At 40.7% G+C, this 24,031-nt stretch overlaps 1 protein-coding gene across 3 annotated transcripts in view; it reads right to left on the minus strand.

Moving 5' to 3' along the window:
* Positions 1–24,031, minus strand: part of KDM4C (lysine demethylase 4C) — a 404,294-nt gene that overhangs the window by 71,366 nt on the left and 308,897 nt on the right. For all 3 annotated transcript variants that reach the window (XM_004279122.3, XM_049711313.1, XM_033404418.2), the window contains one exon: positions 11,371–11,556. In XM_004279122.3, the coding sequence (XP_004279170.1) occupies positions 11,371–11,556 (186 nt within the window). The remainder of the gene's footprint in view (positions 1–11,370; positions 11,557–24,031) is intronic.

Consider the following 24,031-nt stretch of genomic DNA (forward strand, 5'->3'; position numbering starts at 1 on the left):
GCAGGTGAATGGGTTAAAAATAGCTAAAATAGATGCAAAGATTTTCTTAACAAGGTGGCCCAAAGCAAAACAGACTAATTAAAGGACTTAACAGTTTTTCTGTGTCACCAAGAAGGAAGCCCAGGTAAATAATAAAACCAGGTAAACTAATTCAAGGCATGGTCTCAAACTGGAAAAGTGAAGCCAAATCAGCACCATCTAAATGACACACCATGTGCTCTGACTTTGAAGAAAGGGAGGTTCTGTAACTTTAATGACTACTGAACCTCTCTGAAGTTCCTTTTCATCATCTGTAAAATAGATACAATTAGAACACCTGCAACAGAGGGTTACTAAGTGGACCAAATAAGACAATGTACTATTGGGTTGGCCAAAATGTTCCTTCGGTTTTTAAGTAAAAATAAAAGACACATTTTTTCATTTTCACCAAGAACTTTATTGAACAATGTATTCACCATTTTGTTCCACTATCTTCCACCATTTTTCAGGCAGCTTCATAATTCCACCTTCCCAATACTTTTTATCTTTTTGAGCAAATAACTGTTCCAGGCACCTTTTACAGTCTTCCAGGGAACTGAAATTTTTTCCATTAAGAGAATTTTGTGAAGACTGAAATAAATGGAAATCCGAAGGTGCAACGTCTGGTGAATACGGCAGACGAATCAGAACTTCCCAGCCAAGCTGTAATAGTTTTTGCCTGGTCATCAAAGAAACATGCAGGCTTGCGCTATTCTGATGAAAGATTATGCGTTTTCTGTTGACTAATTCTGGATGCTTTTCGTGGAGTGCTGCTTTCAGCTGGTCTAATTGGGAGCAGTACTTGTTGTAATTAATCGTTTGGTTTTCAGGAATGAGCTCATCATAATAGAGGACTCCCTTCCAATCCCACAATATACACAACATCACCTTCTCTGGATAAAGACAGGCCTTTGGTGTAGTTGGTGGTGGTTCATTTCACTTGCCCCACGATCTCTTCCATTCCACATTATTGTACAGTATCCAGTTTTGATCACCCGTCACAATTTGTTTTAGAAACAGAATGTTTTTGTTACGTTTAAGTAGAGAATCACAGGCGGAAATACAGTCAAGAAGGTTCTTTTGCTTAACTTATGTGGAACCCAAACATCAAAGCAATGAACAGAACCAAGCTGGTGCAAATGATTTTCAATGCTTGAGTTGGATATTTTGAGTATGTTGGCTATCTCCCGCGTAGTATAACGTTGATTGTTCTCAATTAATGCCTTGATTTGATCACTATCAACTTCAACTGGTCTACCTAACCGTGGAGCATCACCCAGTGAGAAATCTCCAGCACGAAACCTCTCAAACCACTTCTGACATGTTTGATCAGTCACAGAACCTTCTCCATAGACTGCACAAATCTTTTTTTGCATTTCAGTTGCGTTTTTACCTTTCGTGAAATAATAAAGCATAATATGCCAAAAATGTTGCTTTTTTCCTTCCATCTTCAATATTAAAATGGCTGCACAAAAATTCACCAATTTTGATAAGTTTTTTTTAAATGTACGCTGATACGATAGCTGTCACAATACAATCTAACAAAATTGTTTCAAATGAAGTTAAAGACAACTAAGTGCTACTAGAGGCATCTTAAGGAAAAAACTGAACGAACCTTTTTTGGCCAACCCAATACTTATGAAAGCATTCAATAAACTTTAAAAGGCACTAAACCAATATTAGCTATTATTAATTTACCTCATCTACCTTGATATGCTGCTCTCAACAAAAGGGGGAAGTCACCTTGAACAGGAGAGAAAATCAGGGTGGGACAGGCAATTCTGATTCTACAAAGGCACACTACTTACATGAGCATCAGAGAGAAAGAGGGGAGGGAGAGGTAGAGAGAGACAGAGAGATAGAGATTGAGAATGAACAAGTGCAAGCTTCCTAAGCTTCGTTTGAAATTTCAGGAGAAACAGCCAAAGGAGCAGTGGCAGAGAAGTCAACCAAAAGCTTTCTACTGCCCATCACAACAACAGCAGGAACAGTGCAGATTCTGCCTCACTGGCTCACCAATGTTAATCAAAGAGGACAAATCCACAGTCTTTAACGTCCACTATTAAGCAAGCAAGCCTAATATCCATCTGTCAGTCTATCAAGTGTTAATTAAATGCATCTATGTGCCCAGAACTGTGCTTGAAAGACAGCTGTGTGGGGTTCCAGTGGAGGCAGGAAGGGCAGGGGAAGGACTGAGCGGCTCTGGAGCAGCCCCTCCTTTCCAGCCCCGTGCCTTGTAGCCCTCCTTTTAATCTCTCTGGGCTCTGCAGCCTTGACAAAAGTTACTTCTTTGCATCTATTAAGGATGCTCTTCTTTTCTCAAAATACATGATAAAGATACATGACAACACACTTTAAGGTATAGTTAAAAGTTGTTTAATATATAAGGGTTTGCAAATTTTTAATTTTCTTCTAATTCCTGAGAAATATATGAGAAAAGGGGGACAAAATTAACTAAAAGGCCTACCTAATTCTCAAGGAAGGACAAACGAAATGGAAAATAACCCATGAGCGTATCCGATGCCCACAAAGAAGAGGGATTTCACTTCTCCCTCCCTCCTACCCCAAGAAAAAGCTTCTGAGTGACAGGTCAGCCCAGTAATGGCTGAAAGAAAAATTAAAAGAATGTTTCACTGAAAGATGTAGAAACCGGAATTTCTTATGTTCCTTCAGATACTACTCTATAATTTCACTGACCCACTATACCCAGTGTGGGACAAGAAGACAGGGAGGATGCATGAAACTTCACGGTGAAAACAAGCCAACTTCAGATAAGGAATGGTCAAGAAACCATCCCTTTTATACCCGGAAAGAAGTATTTATTTACACGTGAGAAATGTGTCAGAGCCCAAGATGGCTACCAACACTCTGTGGAAAGGGGGGAAGTAGCCCCAGGCTGCCTGGCTTCCTGCCAAGAGACCTCAAGAGGCCTTTCTAGTTAATTCAGAGTTTTATATATCATGTTCGCTGAAAATGGACACAGAACATAGACCTAGACTTTAGATAGAAACTTTGGAACTTACCTCATTTAAGTGTCTTTTCTATTGCTTGCAGTTAATAGTCTCATAAAATTATACTCTCATTACATTTTGTCAGTATCTATGGATTTCATTACGACTATGGCACCTACTTACTGTTTTCTAAATGAAGGAATTGAATATCTGCCTCTTATGCTTTACAAGATGTTGGAAAGTCAAATACCCTTTGCTGTTGAGGCACATTCCATTTATATTTCTCTACTGTATCCATGGTGCTTGACTGTAATACCAATGTTAAAATACGGGATTTAGTATCACTACTTAATTTTCGTAACAAGCTATCAGACAATAATGCAAGCCTTAATTACTTTTTTTTAAAAAGGTGTATAAATTTCTGAAAAGCTTAAAATTTCCTGGGAACTGAGAAATATTAATTCTGTGAAAAACTGAGCAAGTGTTTCATATAGAAACACATCTTACCTATGCTAAAAAACGTAGCCACATAAGTGGTTGTTAGAGTGGAAGACTTGATTTTCCTCAGTACATGTGGTCCTTGAAGTTGCCAAGTATCAACCGTCCCATGTAAACATTCCTTCCTGCAGTTGGCCCCTCTGCAGTAGGTCTGCTGACTGGTCCCTGGTTCCATGATGCACTTCGGGGCAGAGAGTGGGGATAACAGGGCCAAGCAGGAAGTACAACACTGACAAGTTTCTCCTGGGGCTTCTGATGAGTCTGCTTTAGTGATTAAAAACCAAACACCTGTACCAAGATGCAGATTTTTTCCATGAAATTTTCTTGTTTAAATTGGGATCAGTTTGCAGTTTTACAAAGGCTGAAAAAAGTTCAGGCAAAATTCTCCTTCCTATAAAGCTACCTTATTCTGCATTTTGTGAGAGAGGAAGACAGCCAAGGCTGTCGAACAAGAGAGCTCCTAGAAATCAAGGCTCCAAAGAGGGTGATTGCTAACACTCACATCAAAAACACTTAAGGCCTCAGTAGCCAACATGGCTTCAGAGTTATTTCAGGGGCTCTTCAGGCCCTTAGGAGCAAGCGCTGTCTATTTGCAAAATAAACAAGGCGTCCCACACAGCCTATGTCCTAACATTTTTCAAATGCATTTGGATGTTTCCGGGAAGCATTTGAAATAATGTTTTTTTACCCAACCAGATTAAAGGATAAAGGCTAAGAAATCAGGGTCTGGAGAAATGCTGTACTTAAAGGCAGAGATATTGTTCTGAGCCCCTGGAAACCCACTCTGCTTTCTGCCCCCAGATGAGGATGTGTCTTTGCTGACCAGAAGTCTGATTCCAGAGCCAGCTGCTTGCAAATTTTTCCTTAAATGGAAAGACCCAGACTGTTAACAGTACATTCTTCCAGAATGGGAATGTAAACCCTTCATATAGAGCAACTATTGACATATGCTAGCAAAATACAGTTTTGATTCAGACCCAGCAGCAGCCAACCCCATGCAGATACTGCCACAACTGGGTAGCCCACTAGGGAACAGTGTGCAGGAGAGGTGGCATACCAAGGCATTTGGCCTTTCTCTGCCTGCATGGTCTCCCCATTCTCATTAGTTTCTGTATCCCTGACTGAATTAAAATTGGAATCTGCAATGGAGGCATCTGTTATCTCTTCCCACAAGTTCAAAAATTCCTTGAAACACTTTAATTAGCATCAGAAAGGGGTCTGGAATCTCTGCAGTTGGTGTCCGAGCTGGGACTGGCACAAAGACCCTTACCAAGTGGCCAGACTTTGAAAAGGAGCTGGAAAATGGGGAGGGACAGAAGGGTAATCTAAAGATGGCTCAACGGAGACAAAAGAGCCTCTGGCCTAGGACCATGAGGTCACTGCAGGGAGCTTGTGGGGAGAGTGTCAGTGTCAGTAGAACTTTTCCTCTATGCCCCACAGCCAGGCCCAGCAGAAGGTAGGATGGCCCTCAGAGAGATTCCCTGGGTCTCTCTAACTACACTAGCTATGAAGGCAATAACAATGGGACTCCAGGGACCGAGGATGTGCTACAGATTCTCTGAAGCCCTTGCTCTACTGACTGGAAGCCTGGGGGAGAAAAGCTCCATGATCGTTGGCCTCGCCCTTCCCCTGGAAATGTCTATAGAGGGAGGAGCAGGAAATTCAAATGAGGGTTATTAATAGAGTACAGAAGTCTGAAGTAGGGTGTATTTAATTTTCTTGATATAATTAAGAAAAACACTGTCTTCACTGGTTCTACCTGACAGAGTGAACAAGGGAAAAATGGGCTCCAATTGTAAATATTCTAAAATGTCTGTGTTAAATATTTCTCCTCCCAGGCAAATCTGGCCTTAACTTTCTTTTTTTTTTTTTTGCGGTACGCGGGCCTCTCAATGTTGTGGCCTCTCCCTTTGCGGAGCACAGGCTCCAGACGCGCAGGCTCAATGGCCACGGCTCACAGGCCCAGCTGCTCCGCGGCATGTGGGATCTTCCCGGACCGGGACACGAAGCCGTGTCCCCTACATCGGCAGGCGGACTCTCAACCACTGCACCTCCAGGGAAGCCCTGGCCTTAACTTTCTGTCATCTAGGATACATGGATTGAGATCTCAACAAAACACTCCTACTGATAAAAGCGTAAGGGATTTCTTTTTTCAAATGTATGTATGATTTAGAAAGATTGATCAGATTCATCCTTGAATCACCGTATTGTTTGTTTGTTTGTTTGAACCCTTGCTAAGAACTTTTTACTCCAGATAGTTGCTTTGGTCAGAATTCTCTCTGCTTTTCAATAACAGTACAAATTCAGAAGGGCATTTCAAAAATAATTTACACACAAGAAACAAATCATATACAAATACCAGATTATTATGTGCAAGTCTAAGAAGAGCTTGTTATCTGGTCACAGCAAACTTTACTGACTGAACAGAAAGGGAGTTAGCAATATCCAAATTGTTATAGGAAAAACAACAACCACCAAACACTGTCAGTTAAACACAAAGACACGCAGATCTGGAGGGCAGGAAGAGGACTGTGGAAATGGCACCATTCAGATCATTGCTAGATGAGTGTTAGCTAAATCCTGGTTCTCTTTCTTAAAAGCAGGGAAGAGAAACTAGAAGGGGACAGAGTCAAGCCATGGAATGGAGCTCCAAACGAAAGGAGGGAAAAGAAAAAGAAAAGAAAAAACACTGATGGATTCAAACTACAGTTTGAATCAAGAGACAACTGGATAACTGAGAACTGATCACAAGTGAGAGTTTAGTTTGCTTTCAGTGTGGCATTCCGATGCCAGCGAGTTTGCCTGGCTCCGACAGGGTCAACACGTCAACTCAAACTCTCAGCAAACTCAAACTCTATCTGTTTAGAACCAGCACAAATGTTACCTCCTCTGTGAATTCTACCTGGCTGCCCCCGATAGAATTAGTGACTTCCTTCCAAGCACTCCCAAAACATTTTATTCATATCTTTATTTAGCCTACCTTATTATGGAATAGAGCATGGCAGCTAAGAGCCTGGTTCTGTGTCACAGTGCCTGGTTTTGAAACCACATGGTCAAAGTGTGACAGAAGCACCAAGAAGAAAATTACAGTCAACGGGTACCTGTTGGATCTCTAAAAGGCTAGAACCCATAATGGTGCTCAAAATGGTCAGTGGGGATTTATAGTGGGAATGAGTATTTGGGGTCTCTCCCTATCAATCCATAATCAACCTGAAACACTGCAGACCCTTTTTATAATTAATGAATTCATATAAAAGTGTTACTGATTTCTTAATGGTTTTTTTTTTTTTTTTGGTCACTTGGTGTTTTCTCAAAAACTGATACTGAAAGTACAATACACTATACAATATTCTAGGGTTTAGAATTTAGGGGCCTTGATCGTCCATTGCTCCACATGCTGGCAAGGTGATAGTTGTTTCTGCACACCAAGGAAAGGTTTTATTGTTAGTGATGACAGGTATCCTCACCCCATTACCACCCAAAGGTTAGTTATGTAAGCATAGATTAACCAGAAGAGCTGCCTTGCTATAAGCCCTTCACCAGATCCTGGGCAATGCGGGTGTCCCTCCTGTCCTGAGCCACGCATAGTGCCAGCAGGGAAGGAGTTGTGCTAAAGCTTGTCTGGGCAGCTGGCCTGAAGACACAGGTGGGGAAAGAAGTCAGTAAGTGCTGAGCAAGAACTCAAGTTCTATTACAAAGATGAGTGCTAGAATAGAACATGAAGGCAAGCTAAAGGGGCAGAATAACAAGAGAAACTTTCAGAGTGGGTGGGGGGAGGGGGGGCATACAGAAGCCAACATGACCACTACTTTCCATTGCCCACACCAAGAACACTGCCTGGAAATAAGGTGCCCATGTAAAATATCTAACACACACACGACATAAAAGATGCTCAATAAACACTAGCTCTCTTCTGTCCACTAAGCTCATTCCCTAGCATTAGCGAGTTATTTCAACAAATTTATACCAAGCAGCTTCTATGGAAGGCTGAGTACTAGTTTAAAAGATAAAACACTGGTTAAATTAGTTAATATAATGATCTAGTTAAAATAATAGAAAAAAATTGAAGAAAAGGTACACAAAATAGCAGGAAAAAAATTGACCACTAAGATGTTTACTTCAAGTTCTTCCTCTTTTTGGAATAGGTGTCTGTCTCCCTGCTAATAGCCACAACTTAGAAAATTATAAAGGAAATAAATTTCTCAAATGTCTTTGATAGGAGAGAGTATTAAGATGAAAATGATGTACCTTGTATAAGATTCTATATTAGATAAGCCTTGTTCCTTACAGTGTATTAATGCATAAACTACAAGTGATTCTGGAGCTCCAACATTGCATATATGGAACAAACACTATAAATCTAATATGAAGGTTTATTGAAGTAATTTGCTTGAAAAAGAAATCTGTGCATTCCATCTTCCTCAGTTCTGTTGCCCTTCATTATTCAGGCATCTCTTCCATTGGACACCTCTCTAGTTTACTCAGGTGTGAGGAGATGGCCCAGTTGTGGCTATACTTTGCAGGAAGTATATAATTTATGAGCAGCTCATTGTTTGCTCTGGAGAAGAAATGTTTTCAAGGCTCCCAGGTTCAAAACCATTTTACTATTTATTGTGTTCTCCATCTTTTCCTTATAAGCATCTGTGCAACATGCACGTAAGTGGGTTAGGAATACATCCAATGGAACCTTCAGAAATAGAGCCAGAAAAGAGGTCACAGTGGCTCATGGCAAAGGATGGTCAAGTACCACAACACTACACACCTAAACACATGTGCACACAGACATGCACACACGAATAAAACCTCATATTTGAAAGAAAGTAAGGTGCCAGTCAAAAAATATGTTTGACAAAAACACTGAAAACTGCGAACTAAAATTTAGATTAACAAGGATTAGCTGAACACTTTCTGTAATATGCTCCTTTCTACTTTAAGAATTTGAAAGCTACCTATTTTTCCAAATGCTATCATTCTAATTACAGAGTATGATTACTGTCTACTGGAAAAGTGCATTATAATAAATCAGACAAAATTTTTATACCATTATCCAGAATGACTTTACACCCAAAGCTCAACAACACTGAATAAGCTAGTATATTTTAAATAATTTATGGCATTAAAGGAGTAGAATTTACTTTAAAATGGTCCTTTTGGATGCAAAAAAGCAAATAATGGAAGAAGCAAAAAAACGGGAAACAAAAACTCTAAAGTAAGTATAAATGGAATACTGAAGTAACTGCAGCTTTATACTTCATTTCACCTAAATTGTACAGGCATCCTCTACTCTCTAAAATGCCTGTGTTGGCTCGCCAAGTTAGCCTGAAATTTATCTCAGAGTTTTTTCCACTATGATTCAGTGATTACCCATTACTCCCAAACAATCAAGGCATGGTTAAGAACATAGACAAACTATACTTCCGACTCTTGGGAGTGTGTCCCCTGGCGCTCACAGTTTACACAAAGAGAGATACCTGAGTGAAGTTCAATTTTTTTATGCTTGAAAAAGGAAAGGACACTTAACACAGTAAGGGTAATCACAATGCTCTTAACCAAAGTTGCCAGATTCTATGAATTCCCTCTAGTTAGTTGTCAAACATTTTGGGGAGGAATCTATACTTGAAGTCTAATTAAAGAATAATGGATAAGTATTAGCTAACAGGAATGTATTTTAGAAATCCAGTGTTCATAATGCTTCCCCCTAGAGAGCTTTGCAAACGCAATTTACGATCACTAAAATGTTTTCCTCATAAGGAAAACCTGCCACATGTAATGTAAATTATATGATCTTTTCCCTACCCTTTACAAAGTATACCAAGCTTAAAGTAATCTGTAGGGGACAGCAGTTTCTAAATCACCTCAAAGTCAAATATTTTCCTTTTCATCATCATTTATGAAACACATTGGTAACATAGACCTGACTGAGCCACACATCAGAGTTAAGAGGAATGAGGTCCTGATTGAACACCTGGATCTCTTTAATAGCAACTTCAATATAATCATCAGTAACCACAGAGCTCTGGAATATTAAAAGGGGAATGTATGATCCCAAGCAAAGCTTTAGATGAACACCTCTAGCACCACTGGGGGTTTGGGGTTTGGAATTCAACAAATAGTACAGTAGGGGCTGAAAAGACATTTACATTCCAGCACCTGTCGCTCATTAACTGAATCTATTTGGGCAAAAAACTGAACCTCTCTGAACTTGAGCTTCTTATCCTTGAAGCAGGGATAATATTACTCATGTGGCCCAGTTCATGTAGGATTGTAGCAGCAACAGCAGCAGACGTAGCAAAACGAGAAAGCAGTAGTACAACTTTCATTTTCTGAGGGCTTACAGTGTCCGGTGGATTGAAAACCACATGGTAAGGTAGGCATGCCATTGTAGACAAGGAAGCTGAGACTCAGAGAGAAGAACTTGCACAAGACTGCACATGTGTTACTGGCAGAATCTAAGTGTGAACACCAACAACTCTGACTCCAGAGGCCATGACCTGGTTCACATCTCAAAATGTATTCACATGTGTCATCTAATGAGGTAATGCTAGTGACTTCACTGTAAATGGCAAAGCGCCACATAACGCAATGTGTTATTAGTGTAATTTTTTTAAGCTGCTAAAGTGTTTTCTGCTGAGTACATATACTATTCTTAGCAAGGGCCCATCAACTCAAGAAACTAAGGAAAAAGCACGAATGAATATGTAACTTGAGACCTAAAACAATGGAAAAGTATGGAAAATGACTTTAAAATAGATGTGACAGTTGGTGATGTCATTTTCTACATTTGCACATTCGCGTGCATCCACACAGAGTTCCAACCCACAAACATCAAGCATCTCTCAAGACACCGATGGAAGTTGCCAGAATCATCAAAAAGCCGAGAGATCTGGTGTGTATGCGTCATGGCTCCCCAAGCCCATACCGACGACTTGGCAGGCTGCTCACAGGACGTGATTAGAGACATGGGACAAGCATGTTAGTCTGCAAATACTCTGTGGCCAAGCTTCCCAGGGATAACAAGGGGCAGCACGTTAGCAAAGCTGAGGGTCGATAGGATGCTTTAGAGTCCTCACTGGCAGCCAAAACCAACGATGGTGAACAAGAAAGCTAACAAAGGCATAGCAACTACCTCTGTACTGTCTTAATGATTCTAAGCCTTTGAAACAGAGGAAAGACTCCATTCACCAAGGACAGGTAAACGGAATTACAATTAAATTCTCATGTTAGTTGCAAACGCTCTTTTCCCAGAAATAGGTTCAGTCCTGAGTGAAATGGAAAAGGCAGAAAACGCTGCCCTCTGAACTTCTCTTCTGCATTTCTGCTTTTCTGAGCTTGTCCTCACTCCTCCGGCCTCTATGCTGCCCCTAACTTATCCCATCTCAGACAGCAAGTCCCCAAACATTTGTGATCACCCTCTCCCTCCCTTTACTGTGTTGCTGCTCTTTGTTTTCTCTAGAAGGGATTAAATAAACCCCTAAGGCCAGAGTGTACAGGTGTCTGGATTAAACACTGCAGGATCTCAGGAGACGCTTTCACATCAGTCTCTTCCCAGAAATGCTCTCCCCCTCATCCCAGAGATGTGCAGGACACAACCTGTACAAGCATACTCAGCAGCCCTGTAGACAAACCCCAAACCAGAACAGGCATAAAGAGTTTTATCCATTCATCTGTTCATTCACTCATTCAACTCAATAAATATTTATTGCATCTAGCATGTGCCAGACACTGATGGGTCTTGGGCAAATACTAGTAAATAATAATGTATAATACCTGCCCTCAAGAAACTCACAGTCTAGACACATCATCAATGAGTAACATTACAGAGTAGAACATGCTAGCCCTGGGAGGTGTGCAGGAAGGGATTCATATGCAGTCTTGGCATCGGTAAAGGGAGAGCAGGCCTTACCACATTTGGGTTGACTTTATGTCGAAAGCACGTGATGTTCACCACATATGGCCAATCGTCAGGCTCCATCAGCACCCCAGCAGCATGAGCACACGTGACGTGGAATGAGGCTGGGCATCGGCCATAGGAACACTGGATGCAGGCTCCAGAGACCTTCTTAACCCGGTGCCTGCAGAACATGCATTTCTGGAGGGTTAAAACAAAGAAGAGCATCAATTCAAACTCGGTTAACTCAGCCAATTTCCACACTTCACAGCATAATAGCTATTAGAGAGTAAAAAAACTGATTACATCAAGGCCTGACCTCCAGGGCCCCTAATGGTGAGAGTGACTGTGACAACATAAGCTGCGTACCTTCAAGGAAACACACAGCTACAGCCGCATACTACCAGACACATGCTGAAATACTCCTTGTGGTAAGGAAAGCCAAGCCCTTTTGCACATGCTTCTCCAGGCACAGAGCTGAGGAAGAGGCCCCCCAGGTGCTCCTGTAAAGCACCCATGAATGCTGAAGCTTCTTCTCTTTTACCTTCTGCATGCTAGGCCTTTCTGTACATCAAGAGATAGACTATGGGTTTGACAGACAGGTTCATACTCTCCTAAGTTAGACGAGGTCTTCAGAAATACCCAAAGAGGGGCTTCCCTGGTGGCGCAGTGGTTGAGAGTCCGCCTGCCGATGCAGGGGACACGGGTTCATTCCCTGGTCCGGGAGGATCCCATGTGCTGTGGAGCGGCTGGGACTGTGAGCCATGGCCGCTGAGCCTGCGCGTCTGGAGCCTGTACTCCGCAACCAGCGAGGCCACAACAGTGAGAGGCCCACGTACCGCAAAAAAAAAAAAAAAAAACCCAAAGAGCACACAGCTGGGCTCACGTTTCCATTTACAAGGAAACGTAAAGTGTTAAATGGTCCAATGTGGAAACTGCAGGCTCAAGTGTTTAATAATCCAAATCTGAACCCTTCATGACTGAAACAAAAATATGCCTTCCAAAGTGAGGAAATGGAAAATCACCCCAAAGGGCATAATTTTGTTGAATATCTATAGCTGACTATGCCTGGGGAAGAAAGAATGGAAATAAAAACTGCAATAATAATTACCACAATATGAAAGTTAAATTGCATACAATTAGCCCTAAACATTATCAGTACATTTGTTATGAGAGATGGGAAAAAATCAAACAGCTTCACTAAATGCAAGATTTGTGAACTAATACTTGAAGGTTAGGGAAAAATAGTTGTAGAACAACACAGGGTCAGGTTCAGAAAGCAGAAGAAACAGAGTGATCAAAAAGCTCAACGTTTCATTCCTAAGGATAAAGTAAGTCTGCAATCTGATCAAATGATGATGCAAATATTCTTCTTTTATAGGTACATTTTCCTTCCTGGGACAAAAAAGGTACTTATACTCAATGCCTTTTGAGGACTGTAATGTTTTATCAACAGACCTGTAAGAATCAATGTGGACAAAACTTCTAACTCTTCTTTGCCTTCACATCTGATCAGCATCTGCAGTCTGCACCTTAATAGATTCTGCACCTTAATCTTACTCTGATCTCACCTACCCATCTATACCAACTTTCACCATCTCTGTCCATGTTGTCTTGCCCAGTGTAGTAGTGGCCTCCTAACCAGTCTTGCAGTCTTTTATTTCATGCCATTTTGATTCACCTTCCCATAGAACTGAAAAAAGACCCATTACAATACGAACAAAAGCATTATTTAACATCTTGATATCTCTTTGGCAATTCTTGGTATCAGTTTCAATACATTCCTGGTAATTCTTGGTTTACCAGTATCTTTTTGTCAATTCCAACCATTTGAAATATGATGACAGATATAATAGAAAGACCTCATATCAGGAACCCCAGGCATAATCAGATAATCTTTTAAGAGCCTAATCACACCACAAAGAGGTCAGTGTTTGAATAAGTTCAGATATTGACAGATGTATGAAAGGAGAAATTGTTTCCTATTTTACCAATTAAATAGGATTAAGAGTAAGAAAGAGTACGATGACTTAGCTAATTAATGAACTGGTAACTCCCAGCCTCTTCTACCATTAACTTCCTCAATAAACAGAAGTTCTCCAGAAAGAGGGAAGGAGACAGAGAGAATACATTTAAGCCTACTAATAACTCACTCCTTGGAATCTAGTAAGGGAAGTGCCTCCTTTCCCAGGAAGACCAGAGGTAGCCATTTCTAAGGATAAAACCAGTATCCTTAGAAAGTCAACCTGAAGACTCTTGTAATGCAATGCTTTGTAAGATGTTTATTCACAGAGTTGAGAAGTTTGGCTTAAACATCTAATAGGTTCTTGCAGAGATGGAGAATTCCACAAAACTTAGTAGGGGAGCCATTCCATATGCTGTATTACAGTCTACATAGTACTTCCAAACCCCAGTTTCACTTGCTTGCTACTAAACCAATAGTTCTCTACCCTGGCTAAAGCAACTATGGCAATTTAACACCTATACTGCTGGGCTGCGGAATTTAATTCAATAGGGCAAAGATTAGGACATATAAGCCACTTCCTAGAATGTTACAATAGAATTAAGTACTAGGAAAAAAGTAGAAACAAAATGCTATACGAAACTAGAATGACCAGTGCAATCAGGTATGCTTGGGGGTAACACAGGGAAGAAGGCTTTAAAGAAATGTAATGAACTGACTGGATCAAGATGGTGGCCTCAGCCCCTGCTACAAATCCACCAGCCCCAAACCCTAAATAAATAGAGATAGGAAAAATAATGAAACCATAACAGCACTGACTAACAAAAAAGAGAGCACTTAATTTCAGGGACGAGAGCCCCAGCAACAAACTATTAGTAGGTTTCTCTGAGGAGGCAGTTCTGGCAAGGCCAATGTCAAGAGTGGAAGCAAATAATTAAAAGACAAGGGACCCACTGTCAGGCCAGCCCCATGGCCCACCTGCCCCCACTCTTCATCAGCAGGTGAAGTAATCTGATCCGATCTGAATCCGAGTCCTGTGACCTGACCTATCATTTGCCAATAGGACAAGTGAATTCTCGTTTGGGCTAAGGAAAAAAATAGTGCACCCAAGATAAAATACAATCATATACTTTAAAAATCACAAACACTTGAAGGAAAACAATGCCATGAACAAGATATACTATAATTAATAAATAGAAGAATAGCTGGCCTAAGGAATCAGGTAAGGGGAAACAGAAGACGAGTTTAAAAGAGATGCAGCACGTGTTATGATAGAGATTCCCAAACAGATCCCATCAATTGAAAAACACAAACAGTAACAACCACCAGTTCTAAAATTAAAAATATTATTGCAAAGAAAAAAAAATTAAGATGTGCTGAATTCTGAAAAGGATCCCACTGAAGATCAAATTAGCAACTGGAAGATGGAGCCCAGAGATTGTACAGAACACAGAAGAAAAGATCAAAAAAGAAGGAAAATGGAACACAAATGCTAAGCAGTATTGAAAAGAGATCCAGATGTTCTATTATCTCTCTAAAAGGCATTCTAGGGCTTCCCTGGTGGCGCAGTGGTTGAGAGTCCGCCTGCCGATGCAGGGGACATGGGTTCGTGCCCTGGTCTGGGAAGATCCCACATGCCGCGGAGCGGTTGGGCCCGTGAGCCATGGCCGCTGAGCCTGCTCGTCTGGAGCCTGTGCTCCTAAATGGGAGAGGCAACGGCAGTGAGAGGCCCGTGTACTGGAAGAAAAAAAAAAAAAAAAAAAAAAAAAAAAAAAAAGGCATTCTAGATGAATAGAAAAAGAGAAAATAACAGAAATTTTCCAGACCTGAAAAAGGCCCAACAAGTAGGGTTAATTTTTTTTTTTTAATCACCTAAACACATCTTAGATACATGTTATATTTCCAAATAAAAAGAGAAAATCCCAAAATCTTCCAAAGAATAAAAGAGAACAATCAGATTACTGTCAGATCTCTAATCTGCAATAGTGGGTGCTAAAAGACAATGAAACAGTCTTCCAATTTATAGAGGAAAATTAAATTTGGTCTACATCCAGCCTAATTTTCATTCAAATGTGAGAGCAAACATAAAGATTATTTTTTCTTTTTCACATTCAAGGATCAGAAGTATGCAATGAAGAAGTAAAGAGTAACCAAAATGCTAAATATGTGGATAAATCTAAATGAATATGGACTGTATGAACAATAACAGTAATGTCTTCCGGGTTTGAAAACAGAGAGAGAATTTGAATAGATGACAATTGTAGCATATAAGGAAGAAGTAGTAAAAGTGAAGTTTTAAATGTTCTAAATGTTCTTGAATTGTCTGGGAAAAGGGTAAAAGTACCAATTCACTAATAGTGTGAAAACAAATAGAATAAGGAAAAATAATAAATTCAAACATAGACATGAAAGGAAAGAAACAGAAACATAGAACAGGTGGCAGCAAAGGAAAAAGCACGTTATAAATTGGTAGAACTAAACCCAAACATATCAGTAAGTTAACTGTAAACAGACTAAATTTTATCTTATAGACCAAGGGTAGCAGAAGTTTTCTTAAAATGCCAGATAAATATTTTAGGCTTGTGAGCCATACAGTGCCAGTTGCAAGTACTCAACTCTACATTGTATAGTTGAATTGAACAATGTGGGGCTTAGGGACACCAACCCCAACCCCTGCGCAGTCAAAAATCATGTAACTTTTGACTCCCCCAAACTTAATTACTAAGAGCCTACTGCTGACCAGAAGCCTCACCCGTAACATAAACAGTCGATGAACACGTATTTTGTATGTCATATGTATTATACACGCTATTCTTACAATAAAGTAAACTAGAGAAAAGAAAATGTTATTTAAAAAATCAAAGAAGATAAAATACATCTACAGTACTGTACTATATTTATCCATGCCTAAGTGTATGTCATCTGTTTACAAGATGAATTGTCTGTCAGTATCTACATCAATATTGTCTTATATGATATGAAAAACGGTAGATGTTAAACATATTGCTAACAGTAGGCATCAAAAATGAAAAGATAATGTTAAAAAATTCATATTTATTTACAGGTATAATGATTCATGCATTAATAATGAAGAAGCAGTAATATGACTGCTCTATGGTAGCCTAATGTAATGGGTGGCACCGTGTGTGGTCTGTGTTTGTGTGTGTAACTTTTGATAAATTTTAACTTTTTATAATAGATCTGTGTATATTTTATGGTAGAAAATGATAAAATAGACTAGTATCTACATATAGTTTATGCATTCATGACATACCTAACATTTTCTTAATTTTTTCCGTATTTCTAAACTACATGGTTCATCTGCAAGTTTTTCAAATTGCCACGAATCTCCAAAAGAATTTCCAATATATTTATTGAAAAAAAAATCCACAGATAAACGGACCCATGTTTCTCAAGGGTCAACTGTAGCGTAAAAGCTGCTACAGATAATTCACAAATGATGGGCATGGCTGTGTTCCAATAAAACTTTATTTACAACAACAAGCATGTGCCCTAGTGTGCTGACCCCAGCTATAGGCCATGGGCACGTATTTGAAGATAGTGAGCTGTGAAATGATGGAATCAGTATTTAAGTAAGATCACTCTAGCAGCAAGGTGGATAAAGAGCAGACTGGTGGGAAATGAAACTGTTAGGAAGCCACAGGAATACTGAGGCAAAGGATGATGACGACTTGGACTAGGGAAGTGGCTATTAGGAGGAAGGTAAATGTTAAGTGTTTTTCACTCCTGTTATTCTTTGTTGACAGAAATTCTATATCTTCCTTTAAATAGAGCTACTCACTCAAGGCCAGGGCTGGTCAGTCTGTGTGCTGTGGGAAAGAACCTCTTTAGTAGCTGCTTTAGTTTTGAAATAGATGAGGGTTGAGGTGACCAATTTCTAGAGGGACGAGGACTGAAAGGAATGTGTGAACAGTAAGACTGTTGGGCGCTTAAAAGCACAGAAAGTTCAGAAAGACAGGGCCATTCTTCCTGCAGTTCCTGTTTGAGATGCCAGTGACCCACTGGGAAAGGGATAAGGAACCAATTTCTGGAAGACGATAAATAAAGGAGGTTTGAGAAGTCAAATGAGGCAGCCTAGAGAGCCATCACTTGGGGTACTTCAGAACAAAGTTGAGGAGGGCTGATATCCAGGGAGACCAACACAGCAGAGCAGGAAAATGCTGACACAGATGACACTGGAGAGTGACTTTAAGGTGTCATTCACCTTTATGGTTTTGTAGTAAGGATGCCTGGGACAAAACAGCTGCTCAATGTTTGTTGAACTAAACTGAATCCAGGCAAGTATATTTTGGTCAAGCTATAGACCTGCTCGCCTGTTTCCTCAACAGTGAAAAAAGACTCCACACGTAACTATGCCACCAGAGATGTTAGAGGGCTTCAGAATCACTGGGAGGCCTGCTTCAAGCACAGGTTGCAGGCGCCACCCCCAGAATTTCAGTGTGTCTGGGCTGGGGCTGTTGAATTTGCATTTCTGACAAGTTGTCAGTAATGCTGATGCTGTTGATCCAGGGATCACACTTTGAGAACCACTGGGCTGGTGGGTTAAAGTGTTAAAGGGTGTGGATTATTCTGAGAGGCTCTAGTATAAGGCAATTCAGGAAGTACAATGTTTTTTCATCTATTCTTCTGTGTCAAGGGCTGAGAGAATCCTCAGGCAAGTATGATTTATAGATCACTGTACTTTCTTGGGGGACTGGATTTCCATACTTATTCCAATGGCATAGGCCATTAAAGCTCCTAATGGGTTGAGGATTTAATGAAGTATCTGGCAATGAGGCTTTGTGTACCATTAGATTCCTTGAGCACACAGCCTGGCAAAGGGCATCAAGAAATGATGAGCTGTGAAGCAGTTACAGGTTCAAAGCACATCCCCTTCCCTTCTTTTTCTTTTAATATGATTTGTAGTATGATTTTATTGTTGTTTTGCCAATTTTATGATTCTTTTCTCTTCCATAAATAAGCTGATAATTTCAAAACAGGCACAAATACTTTTATTTTAATTAGTATTTCCTTATCAGACAAGTAACAAGCTGATATTACCTAATTCCTTTTTCCTTTTGCTCTCCAAAGACGTTTTTTCCAGGTACTCCATGGCAAGCTGACGTTTCCAGCTCCAACAGGGAATACTGTTGGACTCAATGGATGTCACTATTGTTGCAGGCAAGTCAGAGGACTGAGGTTGAAACTTTGATTTTGCTCTACATCCTTAAATATAGGTTTTAAAAGAGAAACCTTTTTTTTTATTATTCTACCTGTAAAATTTATGTTCTGCTCATAAATATTCATTAACTCAGTCACTCACGTGCCAATAATGGCCAACACTGGGGGAACGCTGTATGATGCAGTCTAAGATCTACAGCAAGGAGCTTACAGTCCAGGGGAGGAAACAGACATGTAAACAACTTAGGCAGAAGGAAAAGCAGAACACGAGAGCTGTCATGTGAGAGCAAGATTCAGAAGGAGCAGAGAGAGGAGTAGATTGATACCGAGAGAAATCAGTTTACCCAGAGAGCTAAAGAGCAGCTGGGGAGGAAGGGAGAAGGGAAGGTTGAAAACCGAGGTGTCCACGGTGAACTCACACTGCAGGGTATGGGCTGCTATAGTAAGGGGCAGCAATTAATATGCAGTCTCACACCACTCGGGCCAGACAGAATTGTTCTGATCTCAGTGGTCTAAGCATATTACAAATGGCAGATGTCATGAAATGATACAGGAAAACTCAATTCTGAATACTTGTGCATCAGCTCGTAACATGGTGAGCACTCTGTCGCTCCACACCCCCATCAAGAAAAGTTATTTCTACCCTTCAAGTTCAGAGCATTAAAATAAATGGCTCACGGTGTCAAGTGTGTGGAATTAAATCATTATTTATGATATGTATCAGAAGCCATTTATCTCATTGCTTTTTGTTTAGTGAGATTCACCCCACAAAAGGTGAGAAGCTAAGAAAAAGTCAAGCAGCAGGCTAAAGAGGAAAGGGCAGAGGAATGAGCTCAGCCAGGCCAAGAGACAGAGACAGAAAAACGGGCAGAGGTGGTGGTGATCAGCCAGAAGGCTGCACTTATTCAAAACAAGCAAAGGAGGCTTTGTTGGCCCTGAGAAATATTAAACAAGAATCACAAAAGGATTCTAGAACTGGAAAGGCCATGGCAGTTCATACACAAACTGACAAATTAACAAATGACTCTTGAAAAGCATTATGTCAACAGCCCAGTCACACTTTTTTTTTTTTTTTAATTTTGGATCAGCAGAAACACCACCAGGAAGATCACCAAATAGGAATCCTCTGGAAGCACCTTTTAATACCAGTACTAGAACACTGACTGCACACAGCAGGTGCTCAATAAATATCCATTGACCACATGAAGGATCGTTTCCTTATTATATATAACACGTCAATTCATTCTTTCAGCTATCTCAATATTTATTAAATATCTTCTACATGAAAGGCATTTTGAAAAATGCAAAAGGAGACACAAAAAGATGCCATCCATTTATTCAAGAAGCTTAATTTGGCAAACAAAAAGAGCTGTGACAAAAGTGTTGCCATGGTCATCACGATAAGCAAGATGAAGGGCTACGGATTTGGAAGGAGATGGGGATGGACCAGCAGAACAAAGGTGAAGCCAGCATGTGCACCTGAGCAGTTGCCCATCTGCGCCCCTGCTCTTCACCACTCTTCAAGTGAGAAAGAGGGGCAACAAAGAAGGAACTTCATGACAGCCACCCGAGGGACACCAACACAGGACGAGGAAGGAGGTGCGATTCTGCTTGGACGGCTCAGGCCAGGTGGCAGGATTGCTCAGGCAGGTGACCCGTGCACCGCTCTGAACTGAGGGCCATGAGTCACCAAGTCCAGGCACTTCTGGGTCAGTTCCACAGAGACTGGATCCCGGGAACTCATAATAAAGTAAAAAGGGGGCTTCTCCAAAGTCAGAAGTTCCCTGTAATTAACTTCTTGGTGTTCAGAGGCTATGTGCAATGCTTCTACACCAGGTCCTATGCTGCCTTACAGGGTGCTGGGGACGTGCTGCATGATGGCTGAGCCTGCAGCGACGGCAGGGACACGGGGTCCCCCGCGTGGCTCAGGGAAGCTGTCTAGCAGGTTTTAGAGAACTGGGGAAGCCAGCGAGAGTGGGCTGCCTTTGAGTTCACCTTGAAGGACTAGCAGGTTTCAGCCAGTCCACATGCAGAGGCATGAGGAGGGAGGGAGGGAGGACATTCTAGATGGATGTAACAAAGCTAAGAGGTTTCTGAGTGGCTTCAGCAACCAAGCAAGTCTCCAGGGCAGCCCAGAAAATCTCAACAACCTTGGGCTAAGAATGCCTGTTGCCCAGGCATGTCTCTTTGCTCATCCATCTTTTGCTCTTTGAGGGTTTGGACAAATTCTACTCGTCTTGTTATCGAAGGCACCTGGCATGTGTGCAAACTAAATATCTGGGGAGTGCCCTGACCAAACACCACACTCCCCTGTCTTCCCTACGTGGATAGTATTTCACAGTTATTAGAAGCATGGACTGGGAAGTCAGACAGACCTGGTTTTGAATCCAGCTCAGCACAGGCACAAAGGATAGTCACAGAAACAGCCAAAATGACATGGCCTGAATAAACAGAAATGGTGAGAAGTCATGGGGGCAGCACGCTAGCCCCTGAACGTCTCCTGCCCTTCTTCCTGACACCCCCTCAGCAGAAAACAGAGCTTCCCCTCTGCAATTACTACCTGGGCTATGCAGAAAAGCCAGACATATAAGCAGCATTTGCAATTAAATTAAATATTAAAGGCAACATCACAATCTCATGTTCAAAGAGGCACTTCACTGATGGTATAAGGCAGCATTTGCTGAATCACGAAATAGGCAATGTTATCTATGCTGAGAAAAATCAATCACTTATCATTTCTACTTCTCTAACAGCCTGTTTGGGTTCTATACTTCATTTCAAGTTTATTTCAGATTTAAAGGGCAAAGGGGGCATACAACTATAGCATACAGAGAGCTTTAGAACAAATCTTATTCCGAGTACTTATTAAGTGTCACTAAACATCTTTCAGCTGATGGGTGGGGAAAGCAAGCCTCCTAAACCACAAAATAAACATTTTGTAAGTACTTTTTATTTGCACTTTTATTTCTTTTTATGTTAATATTAAAGAGCACCTGTTTCCTAGAGGAAATTTCATTTTTTGAAATTACTGTTTACAAGAAATCAAACAGAAATTCTTACTCTCCTTGAATAAAGCATTTAATTGAACCCAGAATTACTGAATTATATACTTACTTAAAAAAAAAAAAAAGGCACTCTGTCCTTTCTGATACAACGAGGTCCAGCACACTGACATGTGCTCTCTAACCTACAAAAATTGACACAAATTTGTGAGGTTACTTATAACTTAGAAGAATTTTTATAGATTGCTCTGAATTAATGCTGGAAATGATAGCATTTTAATCATTTAATTCTCTGTTAAATCTAAAAAGAAACACAATTTTCCTGTTTGTCACAGTTTAGGGAGGCTGGCTTACAAGCTTCCTGCTGTTCCAAGGACAGGCAAAAAAAAAAATCTTTATTTATTATGAATATCTGATACGACTTGCTATTGGCATTATCAGATCAAGGACTAGGACACATTTTCTATTTATTTCTGGCCTCAAGCCTAAAGGCCTTAAGATATCTGACAAAAAAACAATAAATCAAAGACAAAGACTAATTATCCTTAGCAATATTTGTTTTGAGACAGTGCAAACATCCAACACTATAAAGGTTGCCGGGTTATTTTGTTCAAGGTTTTTTTTAGAGAGGAGTGTATGTTTCTGAAATGCCTGTTTTCTGTATATTTACTGAAATTGCGTTCACTGGTCGAGTCTGAGAGGAAACAGTAAAGGCATCTCTAATCTGCAGAGAAGGAACTGGCTCCCACAAGCCAAGTTTCAACCGCCTCTCTTATCTGACTTCCCATAGGCACTTTTTAACAGTTTAAATGAACATTTATGTACACTCCTGCTACATATATTTATCTTGGTGAATGGTACTTATATGAATGTTTGGAAAAAGGAAAAATAAAGAGATCTCATGATTTTTTTTTGATCACTACACAAACCGAGATGTTGGGGTGTACTTCCTGCTCTAAACACCAGAAGCTGCCCCAAGGCCCCTGAATACATCTGACTCTTGTGAGAAACTGTCACCCATGAATGGTTCTCTCTGTGGCCTGCTGCAACCTCTTTGCCTCTTGTCTTTCAATTATACCAGCAGCAGACCACACTGCGAAAATTTATGCTTAAGTTTAAATACCCCAGCACCATGTCTCCAAATAAAACTGAGGAAGCAGTGATGAAAAGCTATTAGGTCAACATTAGCAGACGTGTCACAGGTGGCCTTTCAGAGGAAGACCCTCTCCCTCTCCGTTGGGGAAAACTGTGGCCCTGAGAAGAGCCAGGTCAGGGTAAAGCCCCCTGTGTGAACACTGTCCAGTCCACAGCCCATCCCTCCTCCTGCTTCTGGAGGAACAATCACCTAACAGTGAGTTTGGGGATTTGTCTTCTAGATTAGACAAATGTGGGGTTTCAATCTCAAGTGGCCCTTAGGGTCACCGAGAAGTCCTTTTATCTTTCCCAGCTGAGGGAATGGACAAAAGGCGATAAAACAGGCTCTGGTCAAAGGATTAGGATTGAACCCTAACCCTGCCCCCACTGTGGCCTTGCATTGATTTACTAACCAGGATATTGCTTCTGGATTATTTAGGTGGACTTCCTCTGAGGACGAGTAAATGGCCAATATTTTTTTCAATGATCTATTTGTGGGTAATCTTTCCAAGCTTAGCTGCTTCACTGGTCAAGTAAAGATGACAACAGCAACTACTCCTCATGAAGCTGTTCTCAGGGTTCAAAGAAATAACATCTATAAAAGGTTTCTCAGACCCTAGGACATAGTCAGAGCTAAGCAAGGCTGCCCCATCTGTTCCCAAACCTTACCACTCTTGAACCCAAGCCCAAATCCGCACATTCTAAAGACAACTGAGCCTATTCCTTCACCCAGATAATAGGGACCATGAGGCATGAAGGTCCTCAACCGCCCTGACCTCCCCTTCATCTTCAAAGCCACAGTTTCAAAACACTGATGCTCGTAATCATTCAGACACCAGGTAACTATAGATTTCTGCATCTTGTTATTTAATGCATTGATAAAAAGAAAAAAAACACGTTACCATGTCACAAACTAATTTTTAAAACAATTTAGTAACTGTACTTCAATATTATTGTCTCCTCTGTAATCCTATGTATTTTATTTTTAATATTTTAAAATACTTTTCTGAAGAACTATCCATAGCCTTTACCAAAAACTGCCAAAAGAGTCCATGAAACAAGTTAAGAATCCCTGACACAGAACAATTAAAAATGTCTAAAATCACCATGAATGAACACAGTGATTACAATCACCACATAAGAACAAATATTCCAGTGAATAAGCAAAAATGGAAAACATCGCTCCCACGGGGACCAAGCCTGAGGGGCAGGGGCGGGAGATTCGAAACTAGGGTGGCGCGAAAGACATGTGGATGAAAGGCTCTTGGTGCTGTAGCCAGGAGTCAGTGCTGTACCTCTGAGGTGGGAGAGCCAGCTTCAGGACACTGGTCCACAAGAGACCTCCCAGCTCCACATAATATCAAACGGCAAAAATCTCCCAGAGATCTCTATCTCA

The sequence above is a fragment of the Orcinus orca genome, chromosome 6, assembly GCF_937001465.1.
Source record: "Orcinus orca chromosome 6, mOrcOrc1.1, whole genome shotgun sequence".
Classification (NCBI taxonomy): domain Eukaryota; kingdom Metazoa; phylum Chordata; class Mammalia; order Artiodactyla; family Delphinidae; genus Orcinus; species Orcinus orca.